The sequence below is a fragment of the Callorhinus ursinus genome, unplaced genomic scaffold, assembly GCF_003265705.2.
Source record: "Callorhinus ursinus isolate GAN/ISIS: 27379988/994484 unplaced genomic scaffold, GSC_fseal_2.0 scaffold17, whole genome shotgun sequence".
In the NCBI taxonomy this organism is placed as follows: Eukaryota; Metazoa; Chordata; class Mammalia; order Carnivora; family Otariidae; genus Callorhinus; species Callorhinus ursinus.
In genome coordinates this window covers 1709602-1727955 of record NW_027397079.1, presented here as the reverse complement: position 1 = coordinate 1727955, position 18354 = coordinate 1709602, and the positions used below count along the sequence as shown (strand labels likewise).

Genomic DNA, 18354 nt, shown 5'->3' with positions numbered 1-18354 from the left:
GTGAGGACCCTCAGCCCCTGGACGGCCACTGGGCAGAATGCACCAGGTGTGGCAGGGACCCCCAGCACCCAGACAGCTGCTGGGCAGAAAAGCAGGCTTTCAGCTTCATAGTCTAGTAATCTTAATTCCTAAACAAATACCCACAGAGAAATGGTAACTGGTTGATCTGGGGAAACAACATGGGACTTTGCCCCAAACCGGACAAGCAAGGACTGCCTCTGTGAACAGTGGACCCCATTTCCAGGCCCTTCCTGCCCATCACCTTGAACTCCTGCTGCTTGGCCACCGTCACCGGCATGTGTCCCACGAGGAGAGGGTGTCTTTCCTTCTTGATCTGATTCCCATCATCTTCCACACAGAACCAGCCCATGTGGTTCTCCTCCTCTGCGGGTATGTGAATGAGAAATGGGGAAGGGCAGCACTGCGCCACCAGCAGCTTTGACATGGCCCTGAGGGCCCCAGACTCAGACGTCATATTCTACACCGGCCTGCAGAGCTGAATACTGTTTCTGGAACACAGCACGATCTTTTTTTAAAGGAAGGACTGTGCATTCACTGCTCTATTCTGAAAAGCGTGTCCTGTTTTCCTGTTTGCTCCCCGATTGCACGGATGTGAAGGGCTGAGAAAGTCCTCGTAAAGCACCTAGGATTCTTTTTTTTTTTTTTTTCCAAAAAAAATGAGATATTTATATATAAAAACCACACAGACACAGTGAGAGTTAACATGGTAGAATACTATGCGATAAAAAAGCGTGAGGCAGGGGCGCCTGGGTGGCTGAGTCAGTGAAGCGTCCGCCTTCGGCTCAGTTCGTGATCCCGAGGTTCTGGATCGAGTCCGGCATCGGGCTCCCTGCCCTGCAGAGGGTCTGCTTCTCTCTCTGCCCCTCCCCCCTGCTTATGCTCTCTCTTGCATGCGTGCGCTATTTTTTTTGTTTTAAGATTTTATTTACTTGACAGAGAGAGACACAGCGAGAGAGGGAACACAAGCAGGGGGAGTGGGAGAGGGAGAAGCAGGCTTCCCGCGGAGCAGGGAGCCCGATGTGGGGCTCGATCCCAGGACCCTGGGATCACGACCTGAGCCGAAGGCAGACGCTTAACGACTGAGCCACTCAGGTGCCCCTAATTAATTAATTTTTTAAAAAGCGCGACGAAGTGAAGAGACGTTTTGCTATAGAGCAAGTTGTCAATCTTGGCTGTGAACGGATGAAAGGAAGCCTATTTTCAGGTTTAGCCTCTCTTGTCAGAGAGGGGCCGCTTCTGGCTTGCCGATGCAGGTAAGAGTCTGCCATGACAAACCATGGAATCATTGGGGGGGAGAGAGAGGAGAGCCCGCAGGAGCCTGGGCGGTGGCGGGAAGGCTCTCCATCCCCACTAACCGCGGCTCCCTGCAGGCTTCTCCTCTGTATTTTATTTTCACTTAGCAGACTGCCGGCGTCTCAGAGAGAACAGCACACGTGCATGCGGTATCACAGTGTGTTCTGAGTAACAGATCCGTGTGTAAACAACATACGTGCACACATATCGGTCTGATTCACGGCTCAACAGACCGCAAGGCTGCAAGCAGAGGAGCAAGAAAAAATCAAGTCCCCTCGTCTCTGATCGAAGCACATGACTTCCTTTCCACGCAGGATCTCCGGTGACACCTCAGGGCCACCCTGTACACTTCCCCAGGTGAGGGAGAGAAGCAGGGTGTCCCCACTGCAGGGAGGGGCGTCCTGGCGCACGGGCCACACAGCCAGCCACAGACCCACAGGGCTGTTCTGCTCATGTGCACAGTCTCAGCTGATGTCAATGTGTGTGTGTATAATAAAAGTGAGGGCTTATTTTTTCTACAATCTCTGAACTTATATAGGTATCTTCAAAATCATTCCTGCTGGGGGGTGGGGGGCACCTGGTTGGCTCAGTGGGTTAAGCGTCCCACTCAATTTCGGCTGAGGTCGTGAGATGGAGCCCCGCGTCAGGCTCCCTGCTCGGCGTGGAGTCTGCGTCTCCCTCCCTCTCTCCCTCTGCCCCTCCCCAGCTCTCTAAATAAATAAGATCTTAAAAAAAAAAAATCACTCGTGCTGGGGTTCATTTTTCCTGTTTAAAAACACTCTTTCAGGGCACCTGGGTGGCTCAGTCGGTTGGGCATCTGACTCTTGATTTCGGCTCAGGTCATGATCTAGGGGTCCTGGGATCGAGCCCCACATCGGGCTCCCCACACAGAGGGAGTCTGTCTGTCTCCCTCTCCCACTGCTCGCTCACTCTGTCTCTCAAATAAATAAACCTCTAAAAAAACAAAACTAGAAACATCCTTTCAGGCGAACAGAGAAATCTACTGTCAAGGTCTTTCTTGTGATGCTCTCTCCCGGGCACGGACTTCACCGTCACGGAGAAAAGCAGAGGACGGGGGCACGCACTTGTCTGCACAGGCCTCACAGAGCTGAGGTCACACCACTCTTACCCAGGGCGAGCTTGGCCATCTGCAGGTTGTTGATCCAAGACTCTTTGATGGCAGGGGTGAAGGTACTGAACACAGCAGTGAAGAACGTGGGCCGCCCCGACCTGCCAGGAGGAACGGAGAGGCATTCGGTTTACACACCGTGGGATCACAGGGCGAACTCTGCCCGTCCTGCCCGGTGGCCACGACCGCGCCATGAGAGCCATCCTCAGTCCTGCCCAGGAAGGCTGCCTTGCAAAGTCACCACTGACTTGTCCTGCTTCCCCGGGAGCTGCAGCTGGATTCGGCAGCAATCCGCCGCACGGATTTCCTCTTCCTTCTTCAAAATGAGCCTCTGTAAACCCGACGTCCAATCGTGGGCCACGGACTGGTTTAAGTTCTGCGAAGGGAACACGCACGCGCGGTGAAGGTGCTGATGAGGCAGGGCCACCCCCAGAGAGTATGGTGCACGAACCCTCGAGGAGACTAGCTCTCACAGTGCATTCCCAACAGACACCCCTGGAGCTCGGGCCGCACGCAAATGAAGTGACCCCAGAACAGCTTCAGCCACAAACCCCTGCCCGAAACAGGAGAAAACACACCATCAGACTGGTTCTCAAAATCGCCCTGATTCTCACTTCCGGTAGAACCCAGAGGCATGGCCACACACTGACGGCGGTCTAGGATGTGGAAACAGAATTCTGTGTCCCAGGGCCCCGCCGGTTACCTGGTAGTTTCCTCTGAGGTTCCCGATGAGCTGAGAGATCTGACCGACGATGTTTAGGTCATGCAGCAGGTTCTGTAAGTCTTGATACAGCTGCCCTGGCCCCACGCAGACCTGGTCTGCAGGAGAAGCAGCAAAACAGCACCAACTGAGAGCCGCGTTTGTGCCGACCCAAGAGGGGCCACAGCACCAGCGTTAAAGTGCCAGGTGACTGAGAATTTCTAAAAAATGGATCTCTTCAAGCATTGAATGGTTCTTCCTTTTCTAACTTCTCATTATGGAATGACTTCAGACTTACAGAAAAGATTCGGAGCTCCCCCCGTGTATGCCCTTCACACCGCGTCCCGTGACGTTAAAATCTCAGAGAACCACGGCGCCGTCGTCAAACCCACGAAGTCACGTGGACACGACACTGTTCACTAACCCGCAACCCCCACTCGAGTGTCCCAGCTTCCGCCCCGAGCTCATCCTCTGCTCCCAGACCCAACCCACGGCCCCACATGCGCTTGGCTGCTGGTCTCCTTGACTCGTGAGTGCCTGTCTTCCAAGACCTGAACTCCTGGGCCACAGCTGGTGCATTAGGTCACAGAACCTCTCTCACTTGTGTTTTTAACACATTGTTGATGTCACTGCGGTTAGTAAGAGCTATCTAGGAATGGCATTTAACCTAAACCAGATTTCCAATGACCAGGGTCATCCAACAGCTCCCCAGTGCCCTTTCTCTAAAGGACAACAGGACACCAAAAAGGACAGTGATGGGCCAGGGAAGAGCCCCGTCCCTGACTCGGGGCCACCTCTGTGCGTGGGGGAATAGTTACTCATTCCCCTCCCCCCAACAGAACTACACCCCGTCCCCCATTCTCCTGGTGAGGACACTGAGGCCCCACGCTGACATGCAGGTGGGATCCCAAGGCAGAATCCGACTCAGAGGCCCCCCTGTAAAGGACATGCGGTCACAGCCCCCCTCTTCCTCTGTGTCCATGGAAACAGACGGCCTCAGCCCCCCCCCCCCCGCCCCGCCGCCCCAGCGCCCAGCAAACCCAGGGAGCAGAGCAGATTCATCCACCTCAAACAAGGTGAGCCTCCTGGAGTCTGTTTCCACAAGGCGGCTTCTCGGGCATCAACCCGGGTGTGAGTAAAGTAGACGTCACCCTTAGAACTTAGCACTAGGCTGTGCCGGGTCAGTTATCGGCAGTTGGCAAGTGAAAAGCAAATATGCGTGCTATTAGCTAAAACTACTTTAAGGGACAAACATACTGTTAAGGGAAGATAAAAAGTTAGTACATGTGACTGCTGGGACAGTTTTCAGGGTTGGCCCAGGAGAAACCAAGCCTCCTGGCTCCTGTCAGGCTCTGCGGTCGTGGTCTCAGAATTCTTAACAGTGGTGAGCAAGGTGCCCTGTGTTTTCATCGTGCACGGGGCCCAGCCAAGTACGCGGCTTATTCTATCCTTCCCTGGTACGTCTGTGTTAAAAACGAAGATATATTTCCAACACAAATATTTCAGATGTATATCCATCTAACCACACTCACTGCTTCACCGCAGAGTAAGATAACAATGAGTAATTTTGCAGAAACGCCATTAAAGACATTTTTACTTGGATCTTTATGCTTCCACCAGGCCCGATTTTTAGGACTCATCTAGACAAATTGTATGATCAACTGCATATCAAGTATCTTCATGAAGTTTCATTTAAAAAAAAGGAACAAGCTGTTCAATTGTGTTCAACTGATTACCATTTATCAAATTTGTTTTTCCTTAACAGTATGTACACATAATTTAAAACATCTGTAGTGAACACCACACACATTTCTTTCATTTATAAACTTCTGATGACAGACTCCATGAACTCACCCTTGTGATAAAGTTACTCCTGCTACATGAACTCCATCAATTTGCCCACATCTAGTTTTTAGTTATTTTTTTAAATTGTCATACAGTAAAACCGACACTTTTACCTTGGGTGCATGGTCTTTGAATTTTAACAGGGGCAGGTATGGGCCATAGAACAGCACCTTCACCCCCAAAGACGCGGGCCTGTCCACCCTGCCACACCGAGTCCCATCCAGCAACCACTGGTCTCTTCTCCAACATTTCCGTTTTGTCTTCTCAAAAATGTCACGTAAGGGTGCACCTGGGTGGCTCAGTCGTTAAGCGTCTGCCTTCGGCTCAGGTCATGATCCCAGGGTCCTGGGATTGAGCCCCGCATCAGGCTCCCTGCTCCGCGGGAAGCCTGCTTCTCCCTCTCCCACTCCCCCTACTGTGTTCCCTCTCTCGCTGTCTCCCTCTGTCAAATAAATAAAATCTTAAAAAAAAGAACGTGGCGTAAGAGTGCACACGATATCCCACTTCTGTTTTTTAAACACATATACAGGATATTTCTGTGCGCACAGAGGTCTGACTGAGTTGCCTTGAGCCTGGGAGGCCAGCGTCTAACCTGACTCAGCACCTCACACATGCAGTCCTGAGCCCGGTAAGCAGAGCACGTGAGCACGAGGAGAGCAGGGCCGGGCCATACCCTGCGGAGAGACGCTGCTCTAAGTGTTTGCGAGTGAGCAGGGAGGTGGGCTCCAGCCTGAGCACGCTGAGATTCTGACATCGGTGCCTGCCCTGCAAACATGTATCTCCCATGGAGCTCCCGTGTGTCACGCGATAAAGCACGTGTCTCGGGAGACAGAGACCACTAAACGCTAGGTCAGAGGTGTCTCAGGGGCCAGGCTGTATCCTCCCCATCGAATCTCACCACCGGGGACTCAGGACTCCCTCTGGGAGAACCCCGAAGCCTCTCCCATTTTGCGTTCCTCGTGTGCACCCAGGGACAGGTGTGCCTTCCCACCCACCTTGGTACCACCCGGAAGCTGGAGGGGGATGGTGTGCCTGGCAGCTGCAGTATTTAAACCAGGACAGCTTTGGGAGCTCCCCAAGTCTCCCCACACGAGCAACTACTCTACAGGTGGCCGCTGCCTCAGAGCCTCTGGGAAGCAACCCTGCGAGAGGAGCCCCATGCACCCCCAGAAGCCAGCCGGCTGCGGCAGGTAGGCAGCCTTCACCCACAGAGGCTCCCCGTTAAGGGCGTGAGCTGTGTCAGTCATCAAGTGATCTCAGCTTTGGGGAGCAGTGGGCAAACGGTTAGCACGTGGACAAGCTGAAGCTGGTGGAGCATTTCCGTGAACCGTGTGCACACGCTGGTGGTACCATGTGTGAGACAGACACGCTGGACTGGAAGTCCTCCGTGGCCGTCGTAGATGCGCCACCCAGACGCCAAGAACTCACAGGTCGTCTCTCACCAGGGCCTCCCCACCCCACGCCTCCCAGAGACGGGCCGTCCTGCCTGGGCGCTCAGGACGGCAGGGCCCCGCCGTCAATCCACGGTCACTGCTGCTGTGTCACCCAGGCCAGAGTGCCCAAGCAGGTGCAGCGAGGCGGGAGATGGGGCAGGAAGGAGAGCAGGGCTCGGGCGGAAGGAGGGCCACCTCGGTCCTCATACTCGACTGTTAGGACTGACTCGGATTTCAAAACCAAACCTAAGCATACACGTGCGTTTCTGGCCCGGTCACTAAATACTCATACGTGCTAAATGTTTCGGCTGTCTGCACGAATGGAAGGAAGGCAGGGTTGATTCTCAGTGCTCCTGGCGTGCAGACCGCGGTCTCATGAACGCATCTTCACCGCCCTCTAGCACGGGCCTCGGGAGCCTCACTGCCCTGAGAAGCCATCTGGGTCTCATCACAGGTACAGTCACATCTCATTGACTGAAAACTTGTACGGAGATCAATACTCAGCGCACCATGAAAGGAAACAGGACAAATTCCACACAGGGCTCCAAGGCAGCTGTGGCACAGTGACACAGCCAGCCTTGCTCCGTTGCAGGGGGCTGGCCTGGACGCCCTTGGTCCCAGTCACTGTCTGCGGGGGCGCTACGGACCACGTGTTACCAGCCCAGCACCCAGACGCAGCCTGTGGACGCAGACCGTGGGGGTCTAGCCGACAGTCTTCAGCTGCTGTCCAGGAGCAGAGCGGATGCAGGTGGGCAGCCATCTGGTCTCTGCGACGGGGGGGGGGGGGGGGGGGGGGGGGCCTCCCCTCCATCGGGGCACGGGGAGCTGAGGGTCACGCACGGCAGGGGAGCGAGCTCGGCGGCACAGCTTCAGGCGGATGCCACGGATGCCGGCATCACCAAGGCAATCGGGACGCGCCTTCCTCCTCTCCGGTCCCTCCCAGGGCAGCCCTGACCCTAAAACGTGCTGTGCCTTTCCAATCACTAGGGTCTCCCTGGAGGCAGCTGCGCCCTCCTGTCCTCTGACCTTAGGGCCACCCCGGCTCGCTGGCTCAGAAGGGAGGCAGGCCGCGGGTGTGTCCCCACCCACAGGCCACGACAAGCTCGGGGACGCTGGGGCGGGGGGGTGGCGTGTGGATCAAGCCCTCAGCCCTCGAGACCCCACACCGGGACTGAACAAACCCCATGTGCTGGCCCTTTGCTTCACAGAGTGAAAACCTGGCCCCACAGCCCAGAGCGAGGGCTCCTGGTGACACAGAAGTCGAGGCCTGGCTTCGTATTTTAAAAGTGCAGGCACCACGTGGGCCTCTGCCTTCCGAGGTAGAGGGGTCAGAGTGTGGCTTCCACTCCACTGCTGACGTGCACCCCTGCACACCCACTTCTGGCCACAAAACCATAAACCACACCCACATCCCCCCAGTGTGGCATCCGTGGTCTCTTTACAGTTCACTTTCTGCCCAGGACCCGTCCCACCCCTGCCCCAGCCTCTCCCTCTGGGACACTCCTCAGAATTCAAGGATGCCTAGGTCTCTGCCAGCTCATCTATAACAATGATGTGATCCCCTCCTTGTCTCCAACCCCTGGTACCCACTGTCAGAGCCCCCACTTTGCAGCCGGACTGCAGAAGGAGGTCTGGCACTTTGAGAAGACTTGAGCAGAGAGCGGACACGCTCTGTAGATGCTCTGGGGATGGGAGGGGACGCTGATCCAGAGCGGATGGTCTGCCTGGCCTTCTCTGTACAGAGCTGCTGGGGGCAAGCAGGGGGCAACTTTGCTCCCTGGAGCTGCACGCTGCCCGAGAAAGGGCAGGACGCCACCGGGGTGGTCTCACCCTATTCCCACGGCGATTTTCGGCTGCACAGTGTGCAGTCTGCGGTTGCTCCATGAGAAGCAGATGCTGGTCCCACAGCCGCACAAGCCAAGGCCTGCCCTGCACTGGTAACAGCATGCCGTACCCGAGCACAGAGAAGTACAGCCAGGCTGACTCTCACCATCATCTTCAAGAACTAACTAACGGGAAAGCAACGGGCCTGATCCCTACAGGACTGCAGTAGCTGCCCTGCACACCACGGGCGCTCCCCTCGGAAACACACTCAGCCTGCACACTGTTCTCAAGGTGTCTGAAGGCCTTCTCGGGATGTGCCGAAAAGAGGCGATGGCAGGTCTCTTCCAGCAGAGGCTCCTGTGGGGTGGGGACTCCCTCCCTTTCCAGCTCCAGCAGTACCGTCCCCTGAAAACTGGGAGTGCTCCAGGGTCTACCATCGAATGGAATTGATCTCTACGGATCCTGCATGAGTCAGCTTATATCTGGCAACGGGGAAATGTATTTTCTGGTAAACCCACCAGACAAGCGGGGAACACAGTGATGGTAGGAGCATAGGCAACTCTACCCGGTGCATCAGGTAAACCCACCGCGCTGCGGGGACTTTCTCTTCCCAACCCCAGCCCCAACTCACAAAATCGGCGAAAACTGTACAATCACCCCAGAAAAAAGCGCAGAATTTGGCAAGGTAATTCAGAAGTTCTGGAAGCTGAAACCAACCCATGGAATCCCAGAGGACCCCTGGACAAATCCGTGGGCACCAGCCTGCAGGCCCCTACACAGAGAGCGAAGTTCAATGCCAATAAAATGTCACAGCTCAAGGAGAGGGACACAGCAAAGCAGATGCACACCCTGCGGGGGGCTCCTCTGGGGATGGCGCCTTCTGTGGGCGGCTCCCACGGGGCTGAAGATGGTGGCCACACGGGCTCCTGCAGTCTGGTTGCTAGGCAGTGACACCCACACTCTGTCTTCAGCGCTGAACCACAGACCAAATTTTCCAATGCTGATCTCAGAGCTCAGTCGCTCACACACCAGAAAAGTCACATGGCTATGGGCGGAGCAAAGAATTCCTACTTAGCGTCTCAAAATAATTGAAGGATGACAAATGCCAGAGACTCAGAAGGAACAAAAGCACTGTGGGTGAATCTGAAGCCCTTCTCTAAAAACTCGGAGACCACCGAGACAGCACAGCTGATTGTGACTCGTGGAGGGGACACGGTTTTATGTGCATGAGTAGAGCACAACTCGCTGGCTGCAGGCTGGTGGGAATGAGATCAATATTATGGATCAGAGGCACACAGAGCAGCTCCTTGTCTGACTGCAACAACAGACGGGCCCTCACTGCTGGGTGCGTGTGGATGGGGCAGGACGGGCCTTCCCCAGTGTTGAACATGCCAGCGAACGGACTGGTCCCTGTTTCCCTGACCGGAAGCCCAAAAACGCCCCAGGAAGTCTGGCTTGAGTTCAGTCTTCCAACACACACAGAATTAGCACATTTTAATTTGTTAATTTTTTTTTTTTTTTAATCTGGAAGGCATTTAAAAGGCCATGGACTCCACACCCATTGTCTCGGAGCTTACAGCTAAAACTCAGTTCCCCTCCAAGGACAGGGAGACCAAGACACGGGGGTCTGCACAGCTAAGGGGCAGCACCAAGCCGGGAACGAAACAAATACCTGCTCCCACAGAGGTCCGGGTGCTGGGAACCCCCCCCCGACCTGCAGACTCGAAGCCCACTGGCCTCCCTGCTCTCAGCAGTGTCTGTCCATTCGGCGCTGCCAAGGTAATGCCCACTGTACACTCAGAGCGAACTGTATCATATGGGAATATAGCAGGGAAGCCCCCTATAAAAACTCTTCAACAAGTAACACGTCCGACACGGAGCTGAGATTAGTGAGTGACAGGTTCAGGAAACGCGCACACAAGGATGGGCCCAACAACAGACTGATGCTCTGCAAAGCGCCCCTCCCAGGACTCCGGGGCCGAGAACACGGCTTCCTGGAGGCCTTCTCATCTGGAAAGCTGCATCCGGACAACTCCCGGACAATTCCCAATCCAACCCTTTCATGGTCACAATCTGTTAATGAGGGAAGACCCCCCCCACGGACGAACAGCACATTAATTCTCTCTCCTGGAGAAGCCAGCATTATCTGCACATGACCAGTCACCTTCATCCCGCTCATTATTCCAAGAAACAGGCAGTTTACAGAGTAGCCAGCAGCTCTGTGGTCCCGCTCTGAACCTACACTCTGCTGTCCCGGCATCCAAGCACGCGTGTAACTGAAGCCATAAGAGGAAGACAATCTGCCAAGCAGCGTCTCAGGTTCTAGGGTCCACACGGCACCACCCTGCCCAGTCCGAGAGCCCTTCCTTCCAGATGCTGCGATCCCACCTGCTGCAGAGCCAGCACGAGCATTTTACTAGGGCCTTATGCCATCACAGGACAGCCTGGAAGCCTCTTCCAGCTCCTACTTCTGTGGACGGAACTGGACCCTGAGAACAGACAGTGGTCAGTCGTCCGGATTCTGGAGGGACTGCCACAGGCTGGGAAGGTTCCAGTCACAAGAACTCTTGACTCCCCGGACACACAAACCCCTCATTGTGCTCCAGGCAGGTGTCAGACGCAGATCAGCTGAAGGGATCAATCAACCAGCTGACGCACGTCCTCCCACACCCTCTATCTGCTGAAACCCCACTCCTTCTCTAAAACCGAGCGTAAGCGGTGTCTCTCTGAGAAAATTGACCTTTTTTGATCTCCCCAAATATTCTGCGCCCTGGTTTCTGTTAAGGAATGTATCACCGTGCGTCACACCCGTGTTCCTGCATCCGTCTCCTTGGGCTTCCAAAGGCACCGTCTACCCCTTACTCATTTGGGGGTTACCAGGACATGGCGCTCGGTTTAGAACAGGCCTTCAATAAACAGGTAGGTAGAAAGACACAGTTTAATTAAAAATTTAACAGTGGTTGGTGATTCCGATTTTCCTTTTCATTTGCTCAACAAACACTCATTGGGCACCCACTGCAGGCCCCGTCACAGAGCCGGAAGGGAAACAATGAGGGGTTAACAAATTGTAGATGAAGTCCCCCACATGCTTATCAGTTACCAGTACCTTGGTTTCTTAAAATAAAGGCACTGTACTAACAGACCATTCTGAAAGAGGGTGCACGCCACCCCCAAGGGCCGTAGCACATGAAGTGACACGGATTACGCCCACCCACAAAACGGAGAACAAATGTCTATGGGTGGCAGACAGGTCTGTCAATTAAATTCTCTCTTTAGGACAGTGTGCAAAAAAGATTCTCCCCAAACAACTGCTTGCACCGAGGTTATGTGTGTGCTTTTTCAAAGGGACATGAAAAGGTCACAGCAAGTCTGCAGAACACAATCGTCTATGTTTCCAAGTATTTTCCAAAGTCTCTTGAACTTTGGATACATCAACAAACTTCTCCTTAAATTGAGGAATGAAGAAAACCGGGTACTCTCCAAAGTGCCACATTTTCTTCTCCCTGACAATGACAACTATGTCCCTGCCGTCACGGATGGAAGCTCACAGGAATGCCTACAGCGCCTATCTCCTTTCTTCCACGGACAGTCGACCCTTGAACAACTTGGCTTTAACGTGTGCGGGTCCACTTCTACACAAGTTTCTTTGATAAATACAGAGCAGTACCATAAATGTGTTTTCTCTTACCATTTTCTTAATGACGTTTTGCGTCCTCTCGCTTACTTTATTGTTGGAACACGGTATAGGATTCATATAGCACACAAAGTGTGTGCTAGCCAACTGTTGATGTTATTGGTAGGTTTTTAATAGAAAAGGTTTTGGAGAGTCAAATTACATATGAGGATTTTCAACGTACAGGGGGTTGGTGCCCCTAACCCCCATGTTCTTTAAGGGTTGACTATATTTTAAAAATTGAGTCTTCCTCCTACATGCTTTTTAATATTGCTAACCGATTCGAATCCTATTCTAAGTTAGCGCAACAGAGTCATAAATAAAAAGATGAGTAAGAAACTGTAGTGCTTCCTTAATATGCAGTATCTGTTTCTACAGATCGAAGCTGTCCCTGATGACTTGAGCACAAGGAGGCAATCTTAATTACAAATACATTTTAACATTGCTACCATTATAAACACACAAAGGCATGATTTCGTTCATAAAACCAAGACACATGTTGGATTTGCAACCAATACTGACAAGCAATTTAAATGGGCTTTCACAAACTTTTAACAAATGAGATACCCAAGCTGAACTTGAGTAAGATCTTACCAACATGCATCAGTTTGGAAGAACCCTCCCCTTCCCTCCCCACATCACTCCTCAGTATATCCCCACTGTGGAAAATCTGTGACACAGTCTGGTATATTTTGATTATTTGCTGAGACTGTCTGCAATTCCTTTAAGAAGGACTTAGCAGTTAGTGATTCAGGACTGTAGGACCTGTAATACCGTGCCTGAGGACGTGGTCTACCAGGCCGATTACCCAACCAAGTGACCGACTATTAACGTTACACAAATAAGAACAATGGGAGACCTCATAAAGCTCATCAGGCCCTGTTCCTGTGAGTCCGAGCAAACGTGCATATGCAGCCAGAAAAGTTACAGGGTTTAAAGGTACCTTCTTCTGAACATGTCGGAAGCAAAATAATCTGAAAGGTTGTCCAATGTATTTACATCATGAATATTTAATATAAAGGCTCATTCCATGTATGAAAAGTTTACTGCAAGTCCCCATTCACTCTATTTGGTGTGTTCCACAACTGGGGCAGAGGCTGGTGAGTAAGTGAAAACTAGCCAGGCTTTATTTGGATTAAAAAAGAGAAATGGAAGGAGAAAGTCATGAATACTATACTACGTTCAAAATCTACAGTCCAAAGACCATAAATATTACCCAGCTGTTGAAGCACTGCCAAAGTATCAGGACACCCTTGGCTCATCTTGGCTCATCAGGACCTGGCACCCCCTCCCTGGGGAGCCTGGGGGCGGAGAGAGAGGAGGGGTTGCATGAGGTGGTGCACAGCAGAGCAGAGCCTACCACCGAGGTCCACATGCTAGAGGACTTCCATGCATGCTCAGGAGACAGGAGACAGAGCCCTCACTGGGGGAGGGCTCTGAACTGGGAAATGCAGAAGAGAAATCAGACCTGGGGAGACTGAATGCATCCTATATGGTGGGGTTCTCTGTAAACCCAAAGGATGCACACCAGTGGGGACAAGCTCAAAGATGAGGGTCCAGTGGGCTTATCTGTCTACATTTATCAGCCAACATAAAATACAGGCTCCAGAGATGGTATCGTTCAACAGCCTGACCATCTCCGTGGGTCCTTGGATGCTGCGGAGGCCGAGGAAACAGGGCCTATTCAGTCAGCACTGACGCCGGCCCCAAGACGCACACGCACATTAGTAAAGTGTCACTTACTTGGCTTAGCGTTGGCAACCACCGCCAGGCTCTCGGGTGAGTGCACAGGGGGACACCTGTTTTCTCCAGCACCATCATTATTGCCATACTCTATTACTTCCACGTGTCCAAGAGGAACGCTCCACTTTAATAAATACCTTTGGCTGGTTGACATTATCGTGTTGCTGTCCGAGGTGCTGAAAGGAGGAGGCACCAGGATGTTATGATTCATTACAGGTGTAAGTCAGGATACTTTTCAGCCCTTAGATATTCAAGTGAGAAACACATCCTGCTTCTGCCTTTCTTACAAACAGCTACCATTTGGTTCTGTAAAGTGGCCTCCCAATGGATGGTAGGAACTCTTCACTGCCTAATCGTGGAAGACGGGAGAACACAGAACGCTTATCTCCCAGAAAACTCTCTTGTTCCCATAAAAGCTTAAAGGGAACATGCTGGAGGCCCCCTGATGGATACTGGAGCCAAGATACTCATGTGTTCTGGCAAATACTGTTAACAGGGAAAATCTCCTATGTGCAGAGATATTCTCTGGTCATTTCCTATCAAAGTTCCTTCTTTACTCTCAGTGATACTGTAACCATTTTAATAAAATTAAATCCTGTCATTATGCTCCACAATTAAGATACTTACTGTGTAAAAATTAAACGAAAAAATCCTATGACCTATGTAGATTTTTTTCTCCTTTTACCATAAAATGGGGCATACATGAAGAGACACACACAAAGCATGACTGTCCAGATAGGCAGAAAATGCTAGAGCAGACACCTCCTTGGCCAGCACTCAGTCAAGGCTACAAGGCTACCAGCAGCCTGAGGCCCTCCATGTGCCAGGAACCCCCCCTTAAGACAATCACTGTTCCTCACTCTGGTGATTGTATCACAGTTCGCTTTCTTCAAGATATACATATATTTTCCAATCAAAATGTAGACAGAAATAACCAAAATGCCAGACACTATACTTTAAACTGAAATACTTGGCATGTTGGGAGCCAACTGGTACCCAAGTGCCCCGACTTCCTTCTGATGCTAGAGGGCTTTGCTTTTCAATGTCTAGTCTGCGTTGGAAGGGGAAGGAGGAGAAGGCAGAACTCAGACACTGAGTAAGAAAGACTGCATGTTCTGTGAGTTACGTGTGCTCTCTATACAAAAACACAGAAGCCCATGAACCTGGCCCCAATTTCTACTCATCCTGTTGGAATCTAAAATCCTCACTCCTATAGAGGTTTGGGGGACCTTGCTGTTCTGATAACCCTTGGGGCCATTTGAACATTTCAGCCTGACCAAAGTGGGTCGTCCCTTCACTGCCTCCTGGGGGGTGTCCCTTGAGAACACGTCAGTGGGAACTGCGCTGTTTCCCTTTCCTTACTTTCTGGAAGGTCGTCTGAACCTGGGATCCCTGCCACAGCCCGGGTGTTATTTTAAGGAACAGCCCTGGTAGTGAACACAGATAAATCCATTTTTAAGTGTTCATCCACTTCTTGTTCATCTCGGAAGTTTATTTGTCAGCTTGAGGTTTTTAAAACGACATAAAATTTCAAAAGACCCAAACTGACGGAGGAGCATTTGGGGCGCCTGGGGGTAGCTCAGTTGCTTAAGCGTCTGACTCCTGATTTTGGCTCAGGTCATATTGGGGTTGTGAGACCGAGCCCCACATCAGGCTCTGCGCTGAGCCCAGAGTACCCTTGAGATTCTCTCTCTCCCTCTGCCCCCCCCACTCATGCTTTCTCCTCTCTCATCGAATCTTTTAAAAAAGTTGGCATATTTTGCAGACTTCTTCTGTAGCTGCCTCAAAGCAAGTGAGGACGAGGAGGAACCATAATAAAAATGGATAGTCACCAGGCAGCAGTGTGCCGGGTGCGGAGCGGAAGGGCCTGACCGTGGTCCCTGGCCAGAGCCTCCCGGGAGTCCCAGGGATGGCTGGTTTCCCCACCACCACTCTGCAGAGCGTGGGCGTGAGGCTCGGCGAGATGGGGTGATTCCCCGGAGCTCTGAGAAGGCTGGAACCCGGGCTGCGCGGCGTGAGCCCCTGGATGCCCACCCTCACCCCCGGCCTCCCTCCTGGGGCTCCTCAGCACCACAGGGCAGTCGCCACAGAAGGACCACAGGCACACGTGCTGGCTCCCATCCGGTGGTGTGCTTGTGAAGGTCTAACACCCAGCCTCTGCCAGGAGAGGGAGCCCTGCCTGTCTCACGGGCCAGTGTCTGTGCTGTCAACACCTGGAATGGATGAGTTCGAGCGGCCAGTGGTTGGCAACTGCATCCTAAACTCCGGAGAGTTTAACAACGGAGCCTCTCAAGCCATGATGAGCTGCTCAGGACACCACGTCAGCATGCACTACTTGATAAAGCACCCAGGGCGTTCAGCTCAAAACATTCACGTCTACCTCGGTTCCCTTACCATCCCTCTCTACCTGAAGACCCTAACTTCTCAAATATCCATCCAGCTACAACATTCTAGGTGTTAGGGAGCAGTCCTGATGGTAAATGACTTTAAGGATAAGAAATGAGGAAGTGGTACGTACTCATTTTCTTGGTTCACAGTGAATATAAACACCACCGACATAATCATAGAAGAAAAACACTTACCAAAAATGTCTCCACAGAGAGGCAGCTAAAGAGAAAGGGTCTGAACAATGATCACAACAAGACTGTAGAGTGATTTAGGAGGGAAATAAAAGAAACACAATGCAGTTTCTGGTTCCAACATTGGCCTTACGTTAAAAGAAAAATATACCATTCGTCCTGAATTTCCTCCAGCAGTGACCTTGTGACTTAACACTGGACCCATTTAAAAATACACTAGTCTAGTGGCACGTGCGTGGCTCAGTCAGTTAAGCGTCTGCCTTCGGCTCAGGTCATGATCCCAGGGTCCTGGGATCGAGCCCCGCGTGGGGCTCCCTGCTCGGTGGGAAGCCTGCTTCTCCCACCCCCTCTGCTGCTGCCCCTGCTCGTGTTCTCCCTCTCAAATAAAATCGTTCTAAAAATAATAAATTAAAATTAAAAAATAAAATAAAAATATGCCTGTCTAGGTCCTGGTTCCCCTTCATCACAGGATGAGGTGACGAAGTTCTGCGCACATATAGAGGCAGCTCGAGTGGGAGCATTATTGGAGCTGTCCACTCAACTGGGACGCGGCACGTTCCCAGGCACAAAGCTGATCCCGCGAACTAGGCGCATGCTCACCGTGCACTGACCGTGGCACACATTAACACATCACTCAGCATGAAGATGCGGCGCTCCTTGGTTTTAATGATCTCTCCTCTGTCGTTGTAAACGGTTTCTATCATATCGTCAGATCGCACGAGGTACCGATTCCCACTGCTGAGAAGCTGAACATTCAAAGTCACACTTGACATGCTTCCCGCAATCGAGTTCATCAAAAGAAGAAAAAGGGTGAGCGAAAGTCTTGCAAAATACAGGAGCATAAAGTGTCAAAGCTTTGCAGATTTTCCCCTTTACAGAGAATTCATGCACTTCCAATTGTACTTCTTGTGTATACTATGTAGAATTCTCAGAGTGGCTTTTTTTTTTTTTTAACTACATAGTTTCACGGACAGTGTTTGGAGTTATCCTAAACAGTGAAAGGAGTCTAACCCAGCCCTTGTAAACACAATTCCTCCAGCTGAGAGATACTGACTCAGCAAAGGAGGGCTCATTTGTTTTCACCTGTCAGTCATATTCCTTCTCTTTAAATGACTTGCCTGAGTACAAGCTCCATTCCTTACAGACTCTCATCCACAGCCGGCCAACCATTGTTATTTATAAGTCTATGCCGACCAGGAATGTTTTATTTAAGTGCAAGAGCTACTCGGGGATTTTTGTTTTCCCAAAGGATAGCATAATTAAGAAAACATCTTAGCTTCTTGTGATATGCCATATTTCATTTCACTGAGCTAAACACAGTACCCTTGGTCCTTTACAGAGATGCTTTGTACTCCTTAGTGTGACGAGATAAGTCATATAGAAGTCAGACTCATGACAATTCAGCCCAAAGGAACATGGGGAATTCATGTTCAGATGGTCCGGACACCCAGATGGTGTTCTGATCCTTTATCTACAGTAGCCAAGTTCACTGTCAACCTATTCTTGACGTGCTCACGGGGTTGATGAGGCTGTGTGCACAGGTTCGGGATCGCTAGCGAGGAACACACACCACTTCCTTATCGGCCTTACTCTGTCCCCACAGGTTTGCAAGCACTGTTACCACAGGCAAGCAGGATCCTAAACAACATAACCATCACTTAATGCAATTTTCAGCTCATAGAAATTCCTATATAAATCATTTAGAAAATCAGGAAAAACCCGTTCCTCAAAATGTATTACAGTTCTTGTAGCTAAGCCACTGACTGTCACTGTCTGGTAGGAAATTAACCCTACAGACAGAAATGAAAGTGATTTTAGCAACGAAAAATACGGTATGAAATTATTTAACACCGCTCCTATCAATGAACCTCTTCCTGTGGACCAGAGCCATAAGTAAGTATGGTGAAGTCTACATAAAATCAGCTTGCTGTTGCAAGAAAAGGACTTGTCAATGTAAAGCAGAATTACAGCCTAAGAACTGCTTTCATGCCGTATTTTTCTCACGTTTCCATGATAAACACAGTTTAGTCCATACATAGACAGGTGCAGATAAGAACGTATGTAACAACTGAGGGCTGCTGGAGTGGTGGGGGGTGGGAGGGATGGGGTGGCTG

General features: G+C 51.4%; 1 protein-coding gene across 9 annotated transcripts in view; it reads right to left on the bottom strand.

Annotated features, from left to right (window-relative positions):
* The window catches only part of ARHGEF10 (Rho guanine nucleotide exchange factor 10), a 102909-nt gene that overhangs the window by 23334 nt on the left and 61221 nt on the right, over positions 1-18354 (bottom strand). For all 9 annotated transcript variants that reach the window (XM_025886307.2, XM_073902245.1, XM_073902250.1 and 6 more), the window contains 6 exons: positions 16841-16986; positions 13662-13837; positions 3147-3262; positions 2692-2819; positions 2444-2544; positions 263-384 (listed from right to left, as the gene is read on the bottom strand). In XM_025886307.2, coding sequence (XP_025742092.1) covers positions 263-384; positions 2444-2544; positions 2692-2819; positions 3147-3262; positions 13662-13837; positions 16841-16986 — 789 coding nt within the window. The remainder of the gene's footprint in view (positions 1-262; positions 385-2443; positions 2545-2691; positions 2820-3146; positions 3263-13661; positions 13838-16840; positions 16987-18354) is intronic.